This window comes from Helianthus annuus, chromosome 11 (genome assembly GCF_002127325.2).
Source record: "Helianthus annuus cultivar XRQ/B chromosome 11, HanXRQr2.0-SUNRISE, whole genome shotgun sequence".
NCBI lineage: Eukaryota > Viridiplantae > Streptophyta > Magnoliopsida > Asterales > Asteraceae > Helianthus > Helianthus annuus.
The window spans coordinates 24,866,711-24,891,220 of record NC_035443.2 but is presented as its reverse complement, the minus strand read 5'-3'; the positions used below and the strand labels follow the sequence as shown (position 1 = coordinate 24,891,220).

The 24,510-nt window shown below is 36.1% G+C and overlaps 1 protein-coding gene across 50 annotated transcripts; it reads left to right on the top strand.

Moving 5' to 3' along the window:
* The first annotated feature begins 12,700 nt into the window (after positions 1 to 12,700).
* On the top strand, positions 12,701 to 16,978 carry LOC110889635 (ribosomal RNA small subunit methyltransferase G). 50 transcript variants are annotated; one of them, XR_004872264.1, is made up of 9 exons: positions 12,703 to 13,139; positions 13,465 to 13,562; positions 14,046 to 14,212; positions 14,318 to 14,510; positions 14,598 to 14,807; positions 14,907 to 15,089; positions 15,945 to 16,101; positions 16,189 to 16,379; positions 16,473 to 16,978. XR_004872264.1 is itself a non-coding variant. In XM_022137196.2 (5 exons), the coding sequence occupies exons 3-5, from the start codon at positions 14,084 to 14,086 to the stop codon at positions 14,744 to 14,746; spliced, it is 471 nt and encodes a 156-aa protein (XP_021992888.1). In that variant the 5' UTR covers positions 12,707 to 13,139; positions 13,465 to 13,562; positions 14,046 to 14,083; the 3' UTR covers positions 14,747 to 14,807. The 50 variants fall into 50 exon arrangements, 1 of the variants encoding a protein (XP_021992888.1); XR_004872272.1 differs by having other exon boundaries at positions 12,704 to 13,139; positions 14,622 to 14,807; positions 16,042 to 16,101; XR_004872268.1 differs by having other exon boundaries at positions 12,704 to 13,139; positions 16,042 to 16,101.
* Positions 16,979 to 24,510: the final 7,532 nt, after the last annotated feature.

Sequence of the window (24,510 nt, the reverse complement as noted above, 5' to 3'; positions counted from 1 at the left end):
GGAGATAGCGTGCCCTAACAAGATGGTTTGTTCCGAGTGCTCCTCGTTGAGCACCCATTTTTCTGGTTCGTTTGATGTCGAAGATTTGGCAACTTTTGCTGGTGGTTCGTCGTCCACATACATAACTTCTTTGCTGGAATACAAAATTGCTACCCCGGTTTCCGTCGGAAAACCACAAGCGGCGTGTGGTATGGAGGTAATCATGTTGAATTCTCTCTGAGATCATCTGCCCAGTAGTACATCATGACGTAACGTCGCTGGCATAACCATAAAATTAACTGTAACAGTGCGTGAGTGTTCGCTATCTGAGAGGGTCACAGGAAAAATGATTTGACCCAGCGGAAAGACAGCTTCGTTGCAGAAACCAGTGAGAGGAAAATCGACTGGTTTTAAGTGTGCCTTATCCTCTGGGTCTAGTTGCTTGAAACATTGCTCATAGATTATATCCATTGAACTTACTGGATCTATGAACATATAATCAGTTCGGTAATGGCCGAAGATACCAGTGATAATCAATGGACGTTCTTCTTAAGGACCTTCGGGGACAACAGGGAAGACTACCTGTTGCTCTAGCCAATGCTGATTATGGCTTCATTTGTTCGGTCTTCGTGAGGGACCTCCTTGTATCATATTTATCTGTCTTGCTTTGGCTTCCTGGTGATTGGTATCTTCTGAATTTTGTTCCATATCTCCTTGGCTACTGAATTGGATGTCCCACTGACGGGCTGACTGTGGGTCCAACGTTGCAGTGCGGGATTTTCCCTTGTTTTCTTCTTGAGTATCAGATCTGTTGTATAATAACTCAGATCTAACGTTTTGTGCAAAAATTTGGTTCATGGCGTTCTGGAACCTGGTGAACCAGTACTCTGGAGTTTCCTCCGGGAGTAGATCTGGGCGATTATGAACTCCCGTTTGCACAACGGAGCCCTTTCCCTCCGGATGACTTCTGTTGCTGTCCACATTGCCCATCATTCCGTTGATCTGAATACCTTGGGTTACAGTACCCTTTATTTCAGATCGAGGACTTGATGGGTGAATTGTCGAGTTCTCTGCCATATGAAACAGAGAATGAAGAGAAAATAAATCGAAATGAGAAGGTATGAATAGAAACTGAGAAATCGGTGGGCGCCAATGAAGAAACACTGGTTTAATTGACCAGAATCAACTGAACTAGGGGGTTTGAATCTGCATAAAAAGGGTTAAATCTTCTCGTTCGATTCGTGGGTGAATGATCCTCTTCCTCTAGTAATCACTGCAAAACAACAGCCGTTAGACTCGCCACGGGGAGAATGGAGGTTCTCTCCGTGACCACCCTCTGGCGTGAGAATAAGTACAGAGTTTGATGAAGAAGAAGAAGTGAAAGTGAAGTGAATGTAACTTGAGCATTATACCTGAATTATCCTTCTATTTATAGCCGAAAGTTTGGGCGGGAAAATTTGTTGATGAAAAGTTGACGGAAAGTGCTTTTCCGTGAGCGGTTATTTTTCCCTTCCGTTAATTGCTAACGAGTGTATATGCACACGGATTGTGATCTCGATTAACGGTTAGGGTGTTGCCACGTGGAAAGTGGGCAAGTGTAGATCTTCCTTCAATTTCGTGCCATCATCGTGACCTTGAAGGAGCCTGGGATAATGCCACGTGGCCATTCGGTTATAACCGAATGGTGGTGCATGATGGAGCCTTCTAGAGGGATACATCTGTAATCCTATGTGGCTCTTCTTCATGTTTATTTTGTGGTAACAGAGATGTTACTTTTATCCAAGTCTGGATATTATTTATGCGGAAGTGTTGCTAGGATTTGATCCTATATGTCTGTGGAAGCTGGCACAAGGATTTGTTAGTTTCCTTTTGGCGCGCAGATGTTGAACATCGTTTTTCTTTCTAAGTTCTCTTTGTAGGACCAATGCGCAGCCACACAAGGTCTAAAGAGGGCTTTTTGACGAGGTTGTGGTATGGTCCCAAGTACCTGAAGCAAGGCTTTTGGGACCTACCCCTTCACAACCCAAATTGCTTTTCTCATTGTGTTTACGTTATGCCCGTTAGTGTAATACGTAACTGAATTTTCGATTTTTTTAAGTATAACAATAGGGTACTCTTATTAAAGATAAAAAAACGCTCGATTTTATGGTATGATTTAAAAAAACAATGGCGTATAAAAAAGTTACAGAAGTTTAAAAAATGGGGGGAGAAATTGCATGTGACTTGCATGTGCATAATATTTTTATTATCTTTGACAAAATTACCCTTCTCACTTGATCTCTTCTTAGACACTTGTCATTCAATAGTGGTTTTTTACACTTCTTATTTTTAAACTCCTTTGTATTATAACTCAACCCCTAGACCACTCATTATGTAAACATTAGATTTTAGAGTTAATTGCCAAAATCGTCCCTGAGATTTGGGCACGTTTGCCATTTTCGTCCATAATGACACTTTTGTACCAAATCGCCCACAACGTTTGTAACTTTTTGCCATTTTCATCCAAACCACTGACTTAGTTTATTTTTTCTGTTAAGTTGAGGATATTTGGATGAAACTGGCAAATATAAAACCACTGGGACGATTTGGGCAATTTACTCAAACTCTTTTAAATTTCTTTTATTAATTAATTTTGTTACATATATAATAAAAAAGAATATACATGCAATTTTTATATGAAAAATAATAGCTTTATCACATAATTTTTATAAATTTTCATCCAACCACTAACTAAGTTAATTTTTCTATTAAGGCGAATGATGTTTATAAACTAAGACAGAAATTAATTTCTAATTTTTTATATAGATCAGTTTTATAAAAATAAAATCTACTTAAACCTCTAAATTTTATAAAACTAAAATGTTGATGACCTTATTGAAAAAGGTCAAATAAAAAATTTTATCATATGTACCAAGTTTGTAATTCATCTTCTACTCTTTTAAATTCGCTCCTAAGGAAAAACAAAAGCCAGTGCCCCCCCCCCCCCAAATCAAACAACGTATCGTTACCAAACCTTAACTTTACTCAAGCCACTCAGAATAAATATTAGTTAGTTACCCCTCGTAATCTTAATTAAATAAATATTTTATTTCTACCAACGTATTTCCTAGGTGTTCAACACATTTAAAAAATATGTAACGTTTTACAATTTTTTTTCTATCTCTACAACTGATAAATACTAAAAGTTGTAATCGATTGTTATGTGATGTATTGCAAAATACATCTTTTATTCGTGTATAGTTTGTATAGTTTTCGTTATATTTAGTTTTGTTTTTCGTTAGAATATGCATACTATTGATCAAATCATGTTTCGCAGGTCTTGGTGTTTAAATTTGCTGGAAACCGAGTAAAACGAGTTAAAATATTGGAAAGTCAAGTCTTGGAGCATGTTGGAAAGGTCGACGAGTTGAAATAGAGTTAAAGAGCTGAAAATCACTCTCTGGCACCCCGTAAGAAGTCTCTGGCACCCGGCGAGAGACTGGAGATGTTACATGAGAAAAAAAACAAGGTGGCACCTCGCCACCCATTCCTTCAGTGGGTGGCGCCCCGCCAGAAGCCTGTAGCTGGCAATTATTACGAATTTAATAAGGGTTTTTCATGGAAAGTCATATATAATCATCTTAAACTTTAAAAAACCCTAGTTATCGAACTAGAGGCATCTTGGGCGAATTATTGAGCATTCTTGGAGCAATTTTGGAGTTCTTGAAGCATAGGAATCATCGGTACGAGTTCGGGGAAGAAGACTTGGAGATCTAATCGGGTTTTCTAGTTCTTTATTCTTGACTTTTCTTACGAAACTTGTTATGATGAATTCGTGTTTTGACATCTTTGATTTGTTATCACGTTTTAACATGCTTGGCTAAATTTATAAACCACTTAGACTTGATGAATGGATTAATATGAAGTTTTTACCGTTTATGTTATTTGCATGATTTTTATGGATTAATTGTGATTTGTAAAGAGTTTGGTTTAATGATTTGATGTATATGCATGCTTTGAGTTGCTTTATTGTTATTATTTGCTTCATATGATTCTTAGTGACGGTCTATATCACAACGTAGAGTCATATTAGGGTATAGGATTTCGGTGAGTGTCTATATCACGTTAGGAAACCTTAACTCTTTAGGATGAAATTGCGCAATAACCCCTAGAGGTAATTGATAATAATTTACTAAGTCTTAGTGTTCTACTAGTCCTAATACCTGGAAAGTGAGGGGCTATTGGTAGGTCTTACCCGGCGAATTGCTTTAGATAGTCCTTGGAAAAGGTCGTGTCTTGGTTTACCTGTCGATTTTATTAGTCTATCAAGTCAAGTTAATTAATTCTAACTACCCTAGATCTATGATTGGAAAAGAGTAGGTCAACATTAGGGTACTTACACAATAATTAAACAACTGGAAAGGCGTCGAATAACCGGTAGGATTAACGGCCTAGGTAGTTCCACAGGTTTCTCCTTGAGAAGGGTCGAGGGCTTAGTTGGTTCTTAATAGGTTTAGTACTTTAAGATCCCGGTTCCATAATTCATGCATTTAACTTAGTCGGTAATTCTTTAAAAGTAATCCAGGATTCTTGTCTAGGTGGTCTCGTTTTCCATATAAAAAAAGCCTTTCAGTCTCCGTTCGTATTAGTTTAATTCTAGTTTAATTAATTAGTTTAAATAGATTTCCTAGATTTTCCGTAACCCCCCCCCCCAAACAAATAAACAAGTTAAGTCGTGTCTGTCAGTGTCTATTAGAGTCTAGTTTGCGTGATTTATAGAGTCTCGTGGTTCGATATCCGGACTTCCTAGGTTATACTACATTGATCGGTACATTTGCCGATTGTGTGGTTTTAGGTCGAGTCTAGAATTAAAGCTTTTTAGTGTCTAGTTTAGAGAGTCTTATTTAGTTAATTTTTATAGTCTGTTTAGCACACATCATTATGTGTTGCACATTAATGACGTTTTCTCTTTATAAAACCGATTTATATAAAGAAGTTGTAGATTAATTTCTGTCTTAATTTATAAAATTTAAAACATCCTTCACCTTAACAGAAAGAATAAACTGAGTTAATGATTTGGATGAAAATTTATAAAAATTATGTGACAAAACTATTAATTTTTTTCTAAAAATTCCATGTATATTCTTTTTTATTATATATGTAACAATAATAATTAAATAAAAGAAATTAAAAAGGGTTTGAGTAAATTGCCAAAATCGTCCCGGTGGTTTTATATTTGCCAGTTTCATCCAAATATCCTCAACTTAACAGAAAAATAAACTAAGTTAGTGGTTTGAATGAAAATGGCAAAAAGTTACAAACCTTGGGGGCAATTTGGTACAGAAATGTTATTTTGGACGAAAATGGCAAACGTGCCCAAACCTTAGGGACGGTTTTGGCAATTAACTCTTAGATTTTAATCACATTATCTTAGGTATTTTTATACACATGTGTATAAAAACAAACGGCCACTTCTGCCATCGATTTTTTAGGGTTCTTTTTGACAAAACTCTCATAATTATACACGTGTATGAAAAATATATGTATAACAACAGTGTGTGTTGGTTGTTGTTGTGTGTATACATCGTCACAATTATACACATGTATATAAAAAAACATTCACTTAACAACAACTACAAGTATATACAACTATACACATGTGTATAAAAAACAAACAGTCACTTAATAGCAACTATACACATATGTATAAAAAACAAACAGTAACAAGTATATACAATTATACACATATATATAAAAACAAACAATCACTTAACAACAACTATACACCTTTATATAAAAAACCAAGTGTTCGCCGAACACCAACAAGATGTATAAAAAAGGTGATAATTTGTATTTGCTAATAATGAAACAAAGTAAAAATACAAAAAGAATTAAAAAAAAGTGATAATATGTATATTAGGTTTGTTACATGTATATAGCTTTCTTAAAATTCATCTTCTCCAGCTATAGCCACCACCATCATCGTCTCCGATTCCTTCTACATATATGTATCTTAGGATCATTACATATATGTAACTTCTTATTGGTCTACATCTTCTTCGACTGTAATCACCACTATCATTTTCATCCACTCAACCACCATAGCTTAAAAAAACTATATTAAAAAGATAAAAGTTTTTACTAATTTTACTCAGAAGCGAAAAATAAAAAATGGGATAAAGTTTATTTCTTTAAAACAAAAACTCCATTGACCAAATTTCTTGTTTTCGTTGGAATCCACTAGCACAAACCCAAACCCTGTTGATTTACAAAATAAACATCAATCATTTTTAAGTTAATCAACTCATATAGAGAAGAAAAATTGACTTTTGTTTCTACGTAAATATGGCCTCTCTTTTTTTGCCGATCGTCTGAAAAAAGAAAAAAAAACAAATAAAACATAGAAATTCCAACTTGGAAGTAGTATAAGCCACGTCTGGAAAAAATTCACATTCATGCTCTTCCCAAAATTTCTGGCTTATGAAGGATCTGCTGTAGGGGATAGTTTGTAAGGATTTGTACCCGGTGACCTTGGAAATACCTCCTGAGGCACCAAGTGGCGTGAACAAGCACCAGTACGAGTTTTTCTAGCGTTGGGTACCGTGTTTCAGGAACCGCCAGTACCCGGCCGATGTAGTATATGGGCGTTTGCTTTCCGTTTCTTTCTACCATTAGTACTGCGCTGACTGCGTTATGAGCCGCTGCTAAGTACATTTTCAGGAGTTCCTTTGGATATGGTGTTGTTAACGTAGGTAGCTTCTCAATGAAACGCTTCATGCCTTGCAAGGCTTCTTCTGCTTCACTGGTCCATTTGAAGTTGTTTTTATTGAGACAGACTTTCAACGTCTTTATTAAAGGTAAAGATCTTTCGGCGTGTCTCGCTAGAAACCTGTTAATAGCAACCAATCGCCCGTTGAGCTCTTGTGCTTCTTTCAAGTTCCTGGGTGATGGCGTTCGTGTTATTGCTGTTACATTCTCCGGGTTGGCTTTGAAACCATCCCGGGTGACTACCACCCCTAGGAACTTTCCTTCTTCTACCCCAAATGAACATTTTTTGGGGTTCAATTTTATGTTGTATTCTCTTAGTTTTCAGAAGGTTTCTTCAATGTCTTCTAACATCTGTTTCTCTTCCATGCTCTTGATGACCAAGTCATCAACATACACCTCCAAGTTTCGGCCAATCTGCTTTTCGAAAGCCTTATCCATAAGTCACTGATAGGTGGCCCCGACATTGCGTAGACCGAAAGGCATATTGGTGTAACAGAAAATGCTTATCCATAAGTCACTGATAGGTGACCTCCTGAGTTGATTATTGGGTTCATTAGAAGTTTCAGTTTTATGGATTAGCTCTTGGTTAGGTTGCTATCATTTTCAGGAGTCTAAGTCTGTAAGAGTTGGTGCAGTATGGTGTACAAGAGGTGTAATCGGAGTTAAATTCGGAGTGAAATTTAATGACACTCTTCCCCCGCTTCTTGTATTCCTTACAAGTCATGATAAGGAATTTGACTACTCCCACTGACCTTAGAAATCTTTAGGAACTCAGCATGCTTAGGGTCAACATTTAACGAGCAACAAATTCTACTAGAGAAACAAGTTAATGACGTTAGTCGTTGTGACTTCTCTTGTTGAGGATTATGTTAGTTTAGGTAAGAAATCTAAGTGTGCCCCACAATTAAGCAACAATGAAACTTTTGTAAGTGTAGCATTATATTTTAAGGAGACAAGTTTTGATAGAACAGTGTTGAGATGGAGCGGTGTCTTGTACAAGAGGTGCAAATAGAGGTAATGTGAAATTTTCACTCCCCCACCTCTTGCAACTACTGCAAGTTTTTTACTAAAAGACACTTAATGCTCCCACTGATCTTTAATATCTCTAGAAATGCTACAAGAGAAGTTTCGATGAGCTACGTGACGTGGAAACCTATCACATATATGTTAGACTTTATTTGATTTCTTTAATGTCCAGATATCATAAGAAACTTTAGGGACATATCTAATAGAAATCTTATTAAGTATAAGTGTATATATATATATATATATATATATGAATAGATGTATTCTAAGACCGTGGGCCATATGCGACAAAATTTAGATACAAGTTGATAGTCTGTTAAATGATAAATGAATTACGTCTGAATATTCCATTTGGAATAAGTTCCACGAATGTCAATGAATGACTTATGATGGACTCATACTTATTCCTTAAGCCAAGTAATATTTAGGGCTATAACGTCATGATTTAAAATCACTTAGAATGAGATTAGATGAAAAAAAAAATCATCCTCATTAACCATGTCATGATTTCTCATGAATTTTTGTTATAATGGATGAAATTTATAAGTCTCGTTTTCCTTTTGTCAAATTCTCATTTGCATGATGACAAAAGTTGTGAAAGTGTAAGGTATCATCTAGTTCCATCTTAGTAATGTTTCAATCCAGATATTTAGAACAAATAAAATGAGAGTTTAAGGTAAGTGTGACTTTATGTTGACTATGCAAACCTCACAAGCTTCATAACATTGCTTAATTATGATACTATATTCTGATTAATCTTCAAAATATATAAGGTATCGAAAAACGTTGTTAGAAGATTGCTTATCATGGTTCTTATAGCTTTAACATTTAATTTTGTCACTAACTCTCATGTTAGTTATTTGTTGATTTCTGGTAAGGAAACGTTTAGAACTAGAGTCAACTAATCATGTGTTAATTGGAATATTAAAGAATTATCATACTTAAATATCATTAGTAAGTGACTACCTAATTAGCTTATCCAACCGTTCTTCTGAATAATGAATAGTCTCGTTGCTCATGCCTAGTCTAATGGCATAATTTATGCAGTGAGATTTTCCCTTGAAGAACTTTAGAGGTGGAATTAGTACTTGTATTTTGACTATGGACCTTAGAACAATCCTCTTTCAAAGTTTAAGTGGTTGTAAGGTGAGTAACAATTTATTTTCCAGCTTCAAACATTTATTTCTTTGTACATATGTTGCTTATCAACACACTCGTTATACTTTGGTACTTTTGAGTGTTATAGTTGATTTATAAGGCATCAAATTGTACAAGTGAGAATCTTAGTGTGTAATGTACTGAAAAAAGGTACTTATTTCCATGCATAAGCCCTTAACTTTATGGGGCATGGTATTGTACATTATTATGTATTCACATATACCACTTAGTTTTATAGTTTAGAATTTTAAATGAAGGCATGCATCTTAGGAATTCTTGTGATTATTCCACAATTATAGATTAGTCTTAGGAAAGACTTAATCTGAAATAACCTTTTAGTGACAACACTTATGTTAGAGAGTTCTTGATTATCATAAGAGACATCGTGTTCGATTGGTCCTATTAATCATGCTCTACCTTTCTTCTGTAGTAATCTTTATCAGAAGAGAGCAACAGGATTATCGTGTCTTAAGAGATAATCAAGGATTTAATTTAAGAGCTAATTCTTATAGAAACTTTAAATAAAGCAAAACATGTTAGATTTAGGAATTAGAGTGGATGAGATATAGATTTATTAAAGAAAATTATTGTGAGTAAAATTATGGGTACTAAAAGATAAGGCAGACGAAATGATCATAAAATTAAAGAAGGGTCATTAATATAAGGATCATTAAGTGAAGAGGTTGTGATATGTCTATTACTAACATCAAAATAATAGACTTATTTAAAGTTCTACTTAAACGAAGACAAATCAGCTTTGGCCAGAAGTGCAATCATTTAAGCATGTGTGCAAAGTATTTGTGACAAATCAGCTTTGGCCAGAATTGAAACAATGACTTTAGTTATGCACTCGTTAAGTATGCCATCTATGAAGTAATTAAATCAGCTTTGACCAGATATTAAGACATTCATGTTTATGATGCACACTTAACATAGCTTTCGTAATACTTGAACGATAAGTAGATGTATCTAATCAGCTTTGGCTAGAAACGATTCATCAGAAGCTCATTCAAGTAAAGCCATTTTGGTTTTGTAAAGCATTATTTGATCCTGATTATTTAACTAAGTATTTACAAAACCAATCATTTAATAGCAAACCACCTGTTAGCGCGGATCGAACTTTATGAAGTAATGGGATTTCGGACAAATCTTGGCACTTTATGAACACTCATGATTTCAGATGAATCATGTCTTGGATTCATCCGTGATGAATGATTTCGAATCATCTCGGATGTATCCAAGACGCGTAAGTTGGATGATTTCGGATGTGTCCAAGACGAATGATTTCGGATGAATTATGTCTTGGATTCATCCGAAATGGTGATGTTTAGTCCGTAATGATCAGGCAGTTATTGATCCGTAATGGACGCTTAGTCCGAAATGGTCCGTGATGGTCCGAAATGATCATGCAATTATTGATCCGTGATGGACGCTTAGTCCGAAATGATCCGTGATGGTCCGTAATGATCATCCGAAATGTGTTCCTCAAGCTATAAAATCCTTAATTTAGGTAGTTAATTATTGATAAGATTTAAATCCGAAAACTTAGGGATTATGGGATTAAGTTTCTATTTAGATATTAATTATATTTATATGTTTATTTCGAAAATTATATCCATTAATAATGATAACAGATTTCGAAAAAACTTAAGCAGATAAAATAGATCAAAACGGAAACAAACACCCTATAATCCGAATTCATTCCAAAACTAAGGGAATTTTCGAATTTTCTGATGAACAAGTAATGAACCCTAAAAAAATAAACATTCAAACATTCATCCGAAATTTGGAAATTTTTACACATTTAAGCATATTGGTCAACATGTTGATTTCGGAACAGTTATAATGAATGAATATATGATCCGAGATGGATCCGAGATGATCCGGAATGGCATATCGGATGTAATTATCTGAAAATACTCATCCGTGATGCATCCGAGATGGTATTTCGGATGACAGAAAACGGATTTTATTATGGTTTTCAATTCTGTTTTCCAGTTTTATTCCAGATTTACGGATGCAAAAACAGAACCGACTAATCAACATATGCTCTGATACCACATGATGATCGATTCTGTTTAGACATAATGAAAAACATGAAAACATACCTTTGATTGCATCAGCACAGGCCAGCAGAGAATCCAGATGGAGACGCAGCAACAGTGTTTGACATGATTGTCAGCTTGGTCTGGTTCTTCCTTAGGGTGCAATCTAATGATGGTGATGATGAAAACCGAATAAGGGAGTTCGGCTATGGAGATGGAGGTCGATATTGATGTTATGATTATTAGGTTATGTGTCTAACCTTAGAACCTCTACATAAGTCTCCTTATATATGCACCCAAAAGGAAACCCTAATTAGTTAATAAGGGTAATTAGGCTCATCAACAATTACCAACTAATTATTTAATAGGTTGTTATATATTTTGATCCATATAATGTAAATGGTTATAATGGCTACTAGATTAAATATAACATAAAATATATTTAATCTTACATATACCCGTAAGGGGGTGAATAATAGTAGCCTGGAAAGTAAGACTGGTTCCCAGGCGTGACTGGGGCATTCAAAACTCCTGCCGGCATGATCACCGGTTGATGGAGTGGTGTCGATAGTGCCGATGCGAGTGCTGCTGAATACAATGGCGGCATCGAGTAGGTGAGGGGCGGCTGATAGTACTGTGTCGTATTCATCTGTTGGGTGGCGTTTCCTTGGGTTGCGGACGTAATCATTGGCCTGGTGTTGTGACGTATAGTCTGTGCAGGTGCGGATGATAACGGGGCAGAAGTGGCGGAGGTCGCCGCAATTGACGCTGCCTGTCTTTGTTGTCATGAAGTGTATGAGAGAGAGTGTTCAAACACCGACCCGTAGGTGATGGCCGGGATTTCCTGAAAACCAGGTGGGGCTTCTGCTTTGAACTCTAGGTCAAGAGACCTGGTTACTGCTAGTGATGCAGGAATTGTAGAAGCTGCAGAGATTGTAATGGATGGCGGGTAACTGGTCGTCACCGCCGGATTTGGTGGTGTTGTTGCCGTGTTCTGACCACTTGCCATTGGGTACAAGTTGTCTAGTGCTACCGTTGGTCCCACGGATGGCGCCAATGAAGAAACACTGACCTAAACTGTTAGGCTCCGACGAATACTTCAACTCTTAGCGATCCGAACAGCTGGCTGCAAAACAGAACACCGTTAAGACTCGTTACAGGAATGGGGTTATTCCTGTAACAACCCTCCGAGAATAAGTCTCGGTAATTTGGGAGTAGAAAAGTATATAGAGTGGGAAAGAAGACGTAAGAGCAGAATGTCTATAGCTTTGACGTTTACCTCTATTTATAGTTTATGATTAGGGTTTCCTGTATGTTAGGAGATAATCCGGTGAGTTAGGGATTTGCATAATCTTCCCAGAATATCGGGGATTCGGTTACTTAGTTTATCCATGCAGAATGGAACATTCTAGAATAAACGTAAATATAATTGATTATTTATAATAAAATAATAGGTGATGACCGGGTCGAGTCGGCCGGTCCGGATCATACCTCGTCACTCTTTATTGATAAAGTCATTTTTTTTGTTCAGTCGATTGGAATTTTGAAGAAAATTATGATCGACAAAAAACCTCAGTAGATCAACGTGACATAATGATGAATCTTTTATTAGGAATGAATTATTAATTAATATTATTATTATTATTATTAATTAATAATTATTATTATTATTATTATTAATATTAATAATTATTAATTATTAATTATTATTATTAATAATTATTAATAACTGATAATAGGTAAAGGGAATGAAGAGGGAAAGCAACCACACACCTGCATCCATAACCACGCGTCGTTGATAATAGGTAAAGGGAATGAACAGGGAAAGCAACCACACACCTGCATCCATAACCACGCGTCGTTGCCTTAGGATCTTTGATCCCACGTGTTCATTCCCTCTACCTGTTATGTTAAAGAGTTATGAACAATAGAGAGAGAGATTGAAGGGTTGGACCGGTGACCTCCCTACGGATGCATTTGGAGTCGATTGACCAGTGTTTGGTGGTGAACGATCACGGCAGTAGTCACGAGAGTGATACGATGACGGTTTAAGAGGGGAATCCGTTGGTGGCGGGTGCAAAGGCGTTCTTGGATCGACTTGAACTTCCGGCGAATAAACCCAGGTTTCTGGCGAAGCTCCGTTGAACCGATCAAGACTTGCATGTTTCAGATCTCTGTTAATCGGTGACTCTCAGGCAACCCTTGACAGATTAGATTGTAGTTTTGTTGACGATCCGTATGCTTTTTGCTTTTCTAGGGTTCATAGTTGGGTTTTTGCATATTGGTAGTCGAAAATGAGTTTTATGAGCTGTAAATTAGTTAAGTTTACAGAATACACAAAATGAAAACCTAATTAGTCGTTCTCGAACCCTAAGTGGAGAGAAGAAGAACTGAACTGCTTTTGTTTGTTTGAAGATGGTATTTATGTTTGAATTGTGAACTAAGTGTTTGATTTGTTGTTTTTGTGGTAATTGGATTGTGCTAATTAGGGTTTGTTTGAACGGTTTAGGAAGGGTTTATAGGGAAGTACATAGGAGTGGGGTCGGAGGGGTCGGATTCGAGATAACATCTCATGTCCAGAAGGGGCAACAAGCTGAGAAAACTGAGGTATTGTATTGTCTTCCTGTTTCTGTGTTTAGATTATGTTTGGGATTTTTTATTACAGAAGTGTTTGCAGAAGAAATACAATAATGTTCAGTGAAAAAAATATGATAGCTTGTAGTTGGGAAGAAGGTTGTTCTTTTACATAACAGTTTGCCTGTCTTACATCTAATTAGAGGAGGCCAGATATTTGTGTCAGATGGGTTTGGTTGGGTAATGGTTTAATACATGATTTGGTCAGACCAGATGGGTTTAGAGGTGCACATATGAACCGATTCGTGAACCGAAGCGAAACTGAATTTAAAATCGGTTTGGATGATATTGGGGTTGGAACTGAACCGGAGTTTTGTATACTCCTCTGTTGAAACAAGTTTGAAACGAATCAAATAAAACTCAGTTGCAAACCAAACCTATTTTATGCACCTGTAGGTGGGTTGGGTAACATGTTTAAATGAATTTTTGTTGAAGTTAGTTTTACCTTTTGTCAAGGTGCTGGGCTGGGTCAGTTGGCCACAAATCTCAAACCAATGGTCATAACCAGAAGATCCGCAACCACAAAATGTTCAATCGTCAATGCCTCCCACTTCAAAACCCTAAATCCTCTACAACAGCAACAAGTCCACCTCTACATTGACGCTCTTCTCGATTGGAACCAGGTGATTTTATTATTTACACTCAATCTATGTATAATTTATCCTCAATTTATGTGTAGTGTAGAACTGTTGTAGAAGGTTGACTGATTTCGGGGTTATGACATGTAGAAAATGAATCTCACAGCGGTTAGAGATGCAAATGATGTTATGGATAGGCACATTGAGGACTCACTTGCAATTATACCTCCGATTCGAAGCTCGTATGTATCGAATTGTGATACTACCGTTGAAAAACTTAATTTGGTAGATGTTGGAAGTGGTGCTGGACTTCCTGGATTGATATTAGCCATTGCTTGTCCCGGTAAAGCTGATCTTTTAACCTTAGTCTTGTATCTATTAACAAAACAAGCCAAATAAATAGTGACACATAGGTGTTGTCACTATTCAGTTGAGCCATGTTTTTGGAAACCAGGTGTATGGCTTATGTCAACCCACTTAGCACGCATAAAAAACCCACCGTCTGCTCCATCGACAAAGAGAGAAGAAACTGAAGAGATGGGAGACAGAAACGGAGTAGGCTCACCGGCGTCGACATGACAGAGGGGATCCGCCGTGCATGGCGGCAGGGTTTACGGCAGCTCTCCGGCGTCCACAACAGGTTATGTATTCTTATATCTTTTCAGTTACTGTTGGTTAAAACCCCTCTTTTTCACTTTCAAAATTCTATCTTTTTTTTGTATTGATTCATCAAGAGCAGAACATGGCCATATTAAATGAGGATGCAGTGGTGATTAAAGAAGCATAACAGTAGTAGACAACACTCTCATCACTGCAAATTGTTCAAATAAAACATGCCTCGGTGGGCACCGGCTTCAAGCAAAAGATTCAACTTCACACACACTAAAAACGCCTCAACAAACCCTCTTTAAAAATTATTAAGGTATTCCACTTATTGGTTGTTTTTTTTTGTCATTTACTGTTATTATGTGATCTTTTGTACCTTGAATAATAGTTGCTAAATGCTGTATAAAATGATGGGTTCCTGATGTAATCAAGGTAGTTTCTAAGCTTTCATGTGAAATTAGTGCTAATAAACAAATTTATTAATGATTTAAACTGATATGGTAACACTGATTTGGTGATAAGTTTCATTCTCTTTGTCTTTATAACAAGGCTTACTGTGTTTTTCTGAACCTTCCAATTCTGACAAAAGTGTAGATGAAGCGAGCACGTATAGCTAGGGGTAGGCTATGCAAGGCGAGAATTGAAGTGCCACCTCTGTCATTTCTAAGGGATTACCTTAAATCGAATTTAATTTTTTGAAAGTTGAAGATAAAAATGCTATTTTAATTAGTAACTGGATCAAATTTGATTATTTTTGTTTGCAGTTAAACCTTTAAATAGATCTCCTATATATTTTGGTACTCTAATTTGGATTGATTATATTTGCTAGAGGTTGGAGATGAAAAACATGTGATGGCGATTTATTTGTGTGCTTACCTTTGGTTGAGCATCAATGTATAGTTGGTACCCTATCAAGATGATACATATTAGATATTACTCAAAGGTTATGTCTCTTAGTCTCATATTGCGTTTTAAAAGCGATATGTCTCTAGAATCAAAAGGGGATAGACTAGGCAAATCATGTAATCAAGAGTCACTTATTTTATGTTATTAAAAGAAAAGTAAAGGGTAAAATACAAAGTCTGCCACTTATGTTTAGAGTGATTTGTTGATAATTCCTTTAATTTTAATAAATATAAATCGTCCCTAAAGTTTATATAGTAATTTGCAGATGATGTCCTTTATTTTTAATAAGTACATTGACTGAATCTTAAGCTTGCCTAGGACCTCCTAAAGGTTGAACCTCTCCTACTAACGACTATGTATAGGCTTCAACTTTTTATTCACAAGAAGAGAAAGAAAGTGAGGCTGCTGCAATTGGAGATAAGGTGATTAGGCAGCTTATTCGGGAGATTATATGTGTTTAATTACGTTATAAGGATTCAATGGACGCACGCGTGCCACCATGAATTCAGGTACGAAGAGTCGCCGAATGGACCAAAGAAATGGGGATCTCTTGGTGCGGAATTCAAATCTGGCTCGGATAGGGAACCGCAGTCTCCTGTTAATATCGAGTTTAAAAAAAAGCAAAAGATCAACCAAGTGACTTGAAAAGGTCTTACACAGTAGTCCTTGCAAACTTTTCAATAGAGGCCACACTATCATGGTATATAAGCTCACTAATAAGCTCGGATAATTGTATGTATATCGTCTTACAGTTGTTTTTTTTTTTCGGTAAAAATCTTACAGTTGTTTTTAGATATTGTTATTGTTTAGGTTGAATTTGTATTGAGCATGGGTTGAATGACAAAGGGATGCATGAGGAAGAGAGGTGAATGGTTCAACATACCAGCTAATGCCATTGGCATACACCTTCTGAGCACACTATTGACGGGATAAGCATGTCGAATCGCCTTCGATCTTATGGGCATGGACTATATGCATTTTGTTGACAAGTTGATTAAGTTGTTGTGCATCATTTTCTTTTGTTTTTATAGGTATGAAGCAGAAATATATTTCGTTCATATCAATGACGAATATCAAAACGCTGCCATTGTCATTATTTAAACCATCCTTTTATTGAAAAGGTAGCACCTTTTCTGAAACATGCAAAAGGAAGCATAACAAGGATGATTTGGTCATAGGTAAGGTAGGTGGTGTTTCATGAAGAAGTTGGTAACAATTTAGAAATTGTATTTGTAACTACATAGAAGTTATGTATTTGTAACAGTTATATTTAATAGATTTGTATATTTTACAAGTGTCTATAACGCCACGAATCACAAATGAACCTAATCGAGCCTCGCTAATTAATCATAGGCGCAACGCGCCGGATTGATAACACTAGTTTGGATAATTAAGGGTTTGAATTAGTTTAGGAAAAAAAAATCTTGAATTGCAAAATTGTACAGATCAGTTACCCTATAATCGTGGTAACTTATTTTTTGGATTTAAATTATCTAAATAAAAGAACAAGTAAGATTAATTTGCTAATGACATCCTTATTCTTTCGATCTAAAAAAAAATTAGGGCTAGGATTGGTTCATTTAGTTCACAATCATGATGAGATTCATATTTGAGTAAAATGAAAACTTCTATGAGTTATAATTTCAATTTTTGTATACAAAAATCCTAAAAAATGAGCTTCTACAAAAAAAAAAAAAAAAAAAAAAAAAAAAAAATTGTTGATTTACAACACCGTAAAAAACCCTTACAGGTGGTGTAAATTTTGACTCATATTGATGTCAACAACTTTTTACAGCAGCGTAAAAAGGTTGAAAACGCCGCTTTGAATTCTTATTTTTTTTTACAGTTGTATTTGTAACATTTTAATCTATGTGTGCTCAAAAAATGGTAGCAAAACTCGCACGAAAAGTCGAAGTTCTCTAAGTACTCACAACTCAATAGGGTTTTCTCTTGATCTTGATCCTATATATAGGATCCGGTTGAATTAAGAACCACTTTGAGCTGTGAGAACTCCTACTTCCCAGCGAGATTTGCCATATTTTTTTACACAAACGTAGATGAAAATGCTACAAACACATTTATAGAAAAAAAAAAGTCAAGCCGGTAGTTATATCCATTTTCACTGATGTAATATTTTTTTGCAAAATGATGACGTCACCAGGAAATTTATTTTCATGGCGGTGTAAATTTTCGCAGATGACATTTGTTTTCTTTTAACAATTGTTTTTTTTTTTCTAATTTTTGGGATTTTTTTTTTTTGAAAAGAAAAAACTTTTGTAAGACATAGTTCTCGCTCCTTTCATAATTCAATGTGGTTCTCATTTTATACCAATTGAGATTGGATTGCATTGCAACTAGGAGATGTTAATCGATGCTTTGTCGCGGGAATGTTAATATGGTGGAAAACTTTATAAGCTCGACTTTGAATAAAAGAGTTAAATGCCATTTTAGTCCCTGTGGTTTGGGCCATTTTGCCAGTTTAGTCCAAAGATTTCATTTTTAACCCGTGGATCCAAAAAGGTTTCACAGTTGCCATTTTAGTCCACTGGGTTAACTTTATCTATTTTTTCTGTTAACGAGAAGGCCAATTCGGTCATTTTATATGGCTGAATTGCCCTTTTAGTTTACAGAATTACATACAAAATGACCAAATTGGCCTTCTCGTTAACAGAAAAAATAGATGAAGTTAACCCGGTGGACTAAAATGGCAACTGTGAAACCTTTTTGGACCCACAGGTTAAAAATAAAACATTTGGACTAAACTGACAAAATAGCCCAAACCACAAGAACTAAAATGGCATTTAACTCTTGAATAAAATTTATGTGGAAATTGAGATAGTTATAAGGACATCGCGATTATTGAATTTGAATATAAATCATCGCATAGTTGAAAGTAAAAAGAAGCATGTCACACTATTTTGAATAAAATTTACATTGAGCAAGAAAAAACTGTAAAAAATCCAAAAGGCATTTTTGATGACTTGTAAGTTTATGCTTTGATGACTAACTCTAGTTATAATAACAAAACTATAGAAAAAACCTTGAAATTCCAAAAAAAACACCATTTATGGATACACTATTTATTTTTATGGTTTCCGATTTCGACAATTTTTCATTTACACAACTGTGTATGCGACGATAAATAAATATCGATACCAGTAGTAATGACGATCTGAACCGATCAATACTGTTCGAATAACATAAGTGCTAGTATCGGCGTTCGTTTTTATTGTTTCGGTCGATGTGAAACACGTGTTATTTTCTATACCGAGTACATTTATCGTACCAGAACTGTAACAAACCAAACCAATACCCATCAAATGTCCGTGTCACTACATCGCATGGACAAATACCCTTATTTATATAATTTTAGGAGTTACATAAATATGAGTTAGGATCCTGTAAAAAAGACTAAAAGTGTGAGAAGGGTAAGAAAGAATCTACACCATTAGATCTTTGATCTAATGGTTGAGATTAATAGGGACCAAATTGTAAAATTTGATTTATTTTTTGGACTGAATTGAAAATTCTAGGGGTAATAAAGTCTTTATATCCATTCAAAAAATGGAAACTGTAAATCAAAATCCCTACGATATCTCTCTCTCTCCAGATGATCTCCATCTACGATCAAAGATCTCTCTCATAATCAATCTGAAGAAGAAACACGACAGCGGCCAATCGGAAGATCAAACACGACAGCGGCAGCGGCGGCGGTGGTGGTGCGAGCGGCAGCGGCGGTGGTGGTGGTGCGAGCGACAGCGGCGGTCGTGCTGGTGCGAGTGGCAGCGGCGGTGGTGCTGGTGCGAGTGGCAGCGGCGGTGGTGGTGCCGGAATTGGCAGTGGTGGTGGTCCTGCGATCTCTTTCTATCTACATCGAACGGCGTCGGAAGTGGAGAAGATGATACAGAGGTGTTATATTCTTTCATTAATGGTGTTTTTTTTTCTTTTATGAATTGTGTTTTTTTTTCTTTTCTGAATGGTGTTATTTTTTCTTTTCTGAATGGTGTTATTTTGTTTCTGAATGGTGTTATTTTCTTTTCTGAATGGTGTTATATTTATTTACTGAATGGTGTTATATTTATTTACTGAATGGTGTTATATTCTTATACTGAATGGTGTTATATTATTTACTGAATGGTGTTATTTTGTTTACTGAATGATGTTATTTTTTGTTTACTGGATGGTTTTTTTTGTTTCTGAATGGTGTTATTTTATTTCTGAATGGTGTTATTTTTTGTTTACTGAATGGTGTTATATCTTGTACTGAATGGTGTTATTTTGTATACTGAATGGTGTTATATTTTTGTTTACTGAATGGTGTTATATTATTTCGTAAAAACACCATGAATTGAACTATGAATTTTTTTAAAACACCATGTCATGAACATGCTCTGATTCTGTGAATAATGCAAAAAAAATTAAAATGAATGATGTTATGGACGGTTATAATTCCTTAAATCAAGGATTTTCTCTCTCCAAATCCTTAAATCAAGGATTACCATATTTGAATTTGTTAATGCATTTATAATCATACCCTTTTCAATTAATTTAGATCTAATGGTTGAGATTCTTTCTTACCTTTCTCACACTTTTGGTCTTTTTACAATAACTCCACTCACATAAATATAATTAAATAATATACATTTATGTAAAAGGGATCAATATTTTCGTATTTTTTTGAGTATATAACCCGGAGAAGTTCCGTACCACTAGCTATAGGTCGCCTTTTGACTTGTATTTTCCAATATGGATTCCATATCCGATGAAGTTTCTTTGTAGCATGTTCTTGTCACAAACTCACAACTATTCTCCTAGTGACGTTATTTTTATATTCTTTTTGTCATCAAATTTGTTCTAAATAATGAGACTTTTATTCGAATTTATTCTCTTGGTTTAGACATATAACTATGTGATATTGAAAAGTTCATTAGCTAAGGGGAAAAAGATGAGAAATTGGTATCACATTTTAGACTTATACGTATTATTGTTCGTATACTTTAATTTCGTTTGGTTTTAGTTCGAACGTTCTATTTTGTGCATGTATATGTTGTATCAGTTCTGTTTAAATGTAATGGAAAACATGAATAACATACATGTTACAGCAGACAGGCCAGCAGAGAATCCAGTCAGAGATGCAGCCATCGAGTTCGACATGATTGTCAGGATGATCTGGTTCCTCCTTAGGGTGTAAAGTTATGATGGTGATGAAACCGAAATTAGGGAGGTTTCGGTTATGGGGAGAGAGACGAATTTGATGTTATGAGGGTTTGTAATTGTGTAATGTGTGTAACCCTTAAACTCTCTAATAATCCCCTTATTTATACACCCAAGAGGAAACCTAATTAGTTAATAAGGGTAATATGGTCCATCAACAATTACCAACTAATTATTAATAGGTTATTAATATATTTTGATATAATATAATATAAATGATTATAAAGGCTACAAGATTAAATATTACATTAATAATATATTTAATCTCACATTCTCCCACTTAGCCGAGTAATCATTTATCATGAGTATTAGGTAAGCCTGGCCAGGAGTTAACACTCATTTTAGCTTTAAACCAAGAACTATAGCAGAGAAATACAGCCGTTGAATCATTATTCGACTCAGGACCCCCATTAATCATACTATAGCCTCAATTTAAAACCTAATAGTTACGATCAAAATATGTATAAGCCCTTTAGCGTCTGATTTGTATTTATATTTGTCTATATGTCATTACACCGGCAGAACATATGTTAGAGACATACAAAATCAAACTGAGAAAATTTCATTAATTAAAACATAAGCTAGTACAAAATGCCATTAAATAAGGTCTTTAGTAAGTCCCATATTCGATACATGTTCTTCGAAAACTTTAGGTGGGAGACCTTTAGTCATCGGATCCGCTAGCATATCTTTAGTACTAATATACTCAATACAAAGATTATTTTCCTCAACTCGTTCACGTACGAACAAATATTTTGTATCGAGATATAAACCAGCTCCAGTCGAACTGTTACTGTTCGAGAAACTAACGGCAGCTGAGTTATCACAGTAAAGCTTCAATGGTCTAGAAATGGAATTAACGATTTTGAGTCCAGTGATCAGATTTCTAAGCAACATTCCATGACAGGTTGCGTTGTAAACAGCAATGTATTCTGCCATCATCGTGGAAGTTGTAGTTAACTGTTGTTTATGACTCTTCCATGAGATAGGTCCGTCTGCTAACATAAAGATGTAGCCCGAAGTGGATTTCTTGTCATCTTTGCATTTGGCAAAGTCAGAATCAGAATAACCTACCACTTCTAAGTGATCACTTCTTCTATAAGTCAGTTTATAGTCTTTCGTCCCTTGCAGATATCTGAGGACCTTCTTAGCTGCTTTCCAGTGATCTAGGCCAGGATTAGTCTGATAACGGCCTAGCATTCCAGCAATATAAGCGATATCTGGGCGAGTACAGACTTGAGCATACATCAGGCTCCCGACTACTGACGCGTAAGGTATCTGACTCATTTGCTCCTTTTCAACCTCTGTTGTCGGACACTGGAATGAACCGAAAACATCTCCCTTAACTACTGGAGCGACGGAGGGTTTGCACTGTTGCATGTTGTAACGTGTAAGGACACGATCTATGTAAGTCTTTTGAGACAATCCTAAGATCCCTTTGTGTCTATCTCGGTGAATTTCAATGCCAATGACGTAAGAAGCATCTCCGAGATCCTTCATGTCGAAGTTATGCGAGAGTAACCGCTTCGACTCATGCAACATGTCTAAACTATTACTTGCCAATAGAATATCATCTACGTAAAGGACAAGTATAGTAAAGTTACTCCCATTCATCTTGAGGTAGGTGCATTGATCCACTTGATTCTTCATAAAACCTTGCCTCTTCATGACTTCATCAAACTTGAGATACCATTGACGTGATGCTTGTTTTAACCCGTAAATAGATTTCTTCAACTTACAGACTAGATGCTCCTGACCTTCAGGTTTGAAGCCTTCAGGTTGTTTCATGTAAACATCTTCGTCTAAGTCTCCGTTAAGGAAAGCAGTTTTGACGTCCATCTGATGTAGCTCTAAATTAAAATGAGCTACTAGGGCCATAACGATCCTTAATGAATCTTTACGAGAGACATGTGAAAACGTCTCTTGATAATCAATTCCCTCTTTCTGAGTGTAGCCCTTTGCAACCAATCTCGCTTTATAGCGTTCAACGTTCCCATTCGGATCCAGTTTTGTTTTGAACACCCATTTACAACCTACAGGTTTGACACCGTTGGGTAATTCTACCAAATCCCAAACGTCATTTTTCTTCATGGATTCAAGCTCATCAATCATTGCTTTGTTCCATTCAGAAGACTGATCACTGCTAATGGCTTCATTATAAGAGATAGGATCATTGAGCTTTCCAGCATCCATTTCAGTCAGGTAGGTAACATAATCATCCCAATTAGTGGGCCGTTTCTGCCTAGATGACCTCCTGAGATGATTTTCGGGTTCAGCGTTGTCTTGGTTTTGAGCGTTTGATGTGCCTTCGTTATGAGGTATAATGGGTTCTGGTTGTGGAGATGGAGTTTGTGCAGTGGCTTCAGGTGCAGTTGCATGCGGTACAAGAGGAGTAAACGGAGTAATGGTAAGTGACGAGTCTCTCCCCCCCGCATCTTGTACTTCTTGCAATTCTTCGTAAGGGTTGGTACTGCTCCCACTGACCTTGAAATCCTCCAGGAACGCAGCACGCCTGGTTTCAACAATACGGGTGACATGGGAAGGACAATAGAAACGATAACCCTTTGAATGATCAGGATACCCGATAAAGAAGCAGGTAACTGTTTTAGGGTCAAGTTTCCTTAGAAAAGGATTATAGAGTTTTGCTTCAGCAATGCAGCCCCATACTTTCATATATTTAAGACTCGGTTTCCTTCTGTCCAAAGTTCATAAGGAGTTTTAGGGACAGACTTAGAAGGAACTCTATTGAGTATATGAACAGCTGCTTTTAACGCTTCACTCCAGAGGAATAATGGTAAATTAGTGTTGGCTAACATACTGCGCACCATGTTCATAAGGGTACGATTTCTTCGTTCAGCGACACCATTCTGCTGAGGTGTACCAGGCATGGTGTATTGGTTCACAATCCCCTGGCCCTTACAAAACTCATAAAATGGACCAGGAGCTTGACCCACATCAGTATGTCTTCCATAATATTCACCGCCTCTGTCTGATCTCACAACTTTAATTTGACGATCTAATTGCTTTTCAACTTCAGCTTTATAATCTTTAAAAGTTGTAAGAGATTCAGACTTTTCCTTTATAAGATACAAGTACATGTAACGAGAATAATCATCAATGAAAGTGATAAATGAAGTATGTCCTGTGATGCCAGCGATTTGATAGGGACCACTAATGTCAGTGTGAATGAGTTCTAATAAATTAGAGCTCCTAGTGGCACCTTTCTTATTCGCTGATGTCATTTTGCCTTTAAGACATTTGACACATGTTCCAAAATCAGTGAAATCGAGAGGAGGTAAGACTGCATCCTTTACGAGACGATTTAATCGTTCTCTTGAGATGTGGCCTAAACGTTGATGCCACAACATAGATGAAGTCTCTAAGTCTCGAATTTGTTTCTTTTCCATCTTTGTGAGTGATTCATTAATATTATATGACAACAAAGATTTGGAAAAATTATCATCTAGTTCTAATCTATAGAGACCACCATCCAGAATGCCAGTACCATAAACAACGGAATCATAGAGAATAGAGAGTTTACGATGACCATGAGAAACGACAAAACCGTCCATGTCTAACTTTGGTCCTAATACAAGGTTCCGAGTTACCTCAGGAAC

Bases quoted from the DNA above. Each gene is read 5' to 3' on its own strand.
- LOC110889635 (XM_022137196.2), top strand. From the start codon at position 14,084: ATGGTCATAACCAGAAGATCCGCAACCACAAAATGTTCAATCGTCAAT. The intron at 14,213-14,317 runs GTGATTTTATTA...TATGACATGTAG, and splicing joins CTCTTCTCGATTGGAACCAG to AAAATGAATCTCACAGCGGT. The intron at 14,511-14,597 runs GTAAAGCTGATC...GTCACTATTCAG, and splicing joins ATTAGCCATTGCTTGTCCCG to TTGAGCCATGTTTTTGGAAA.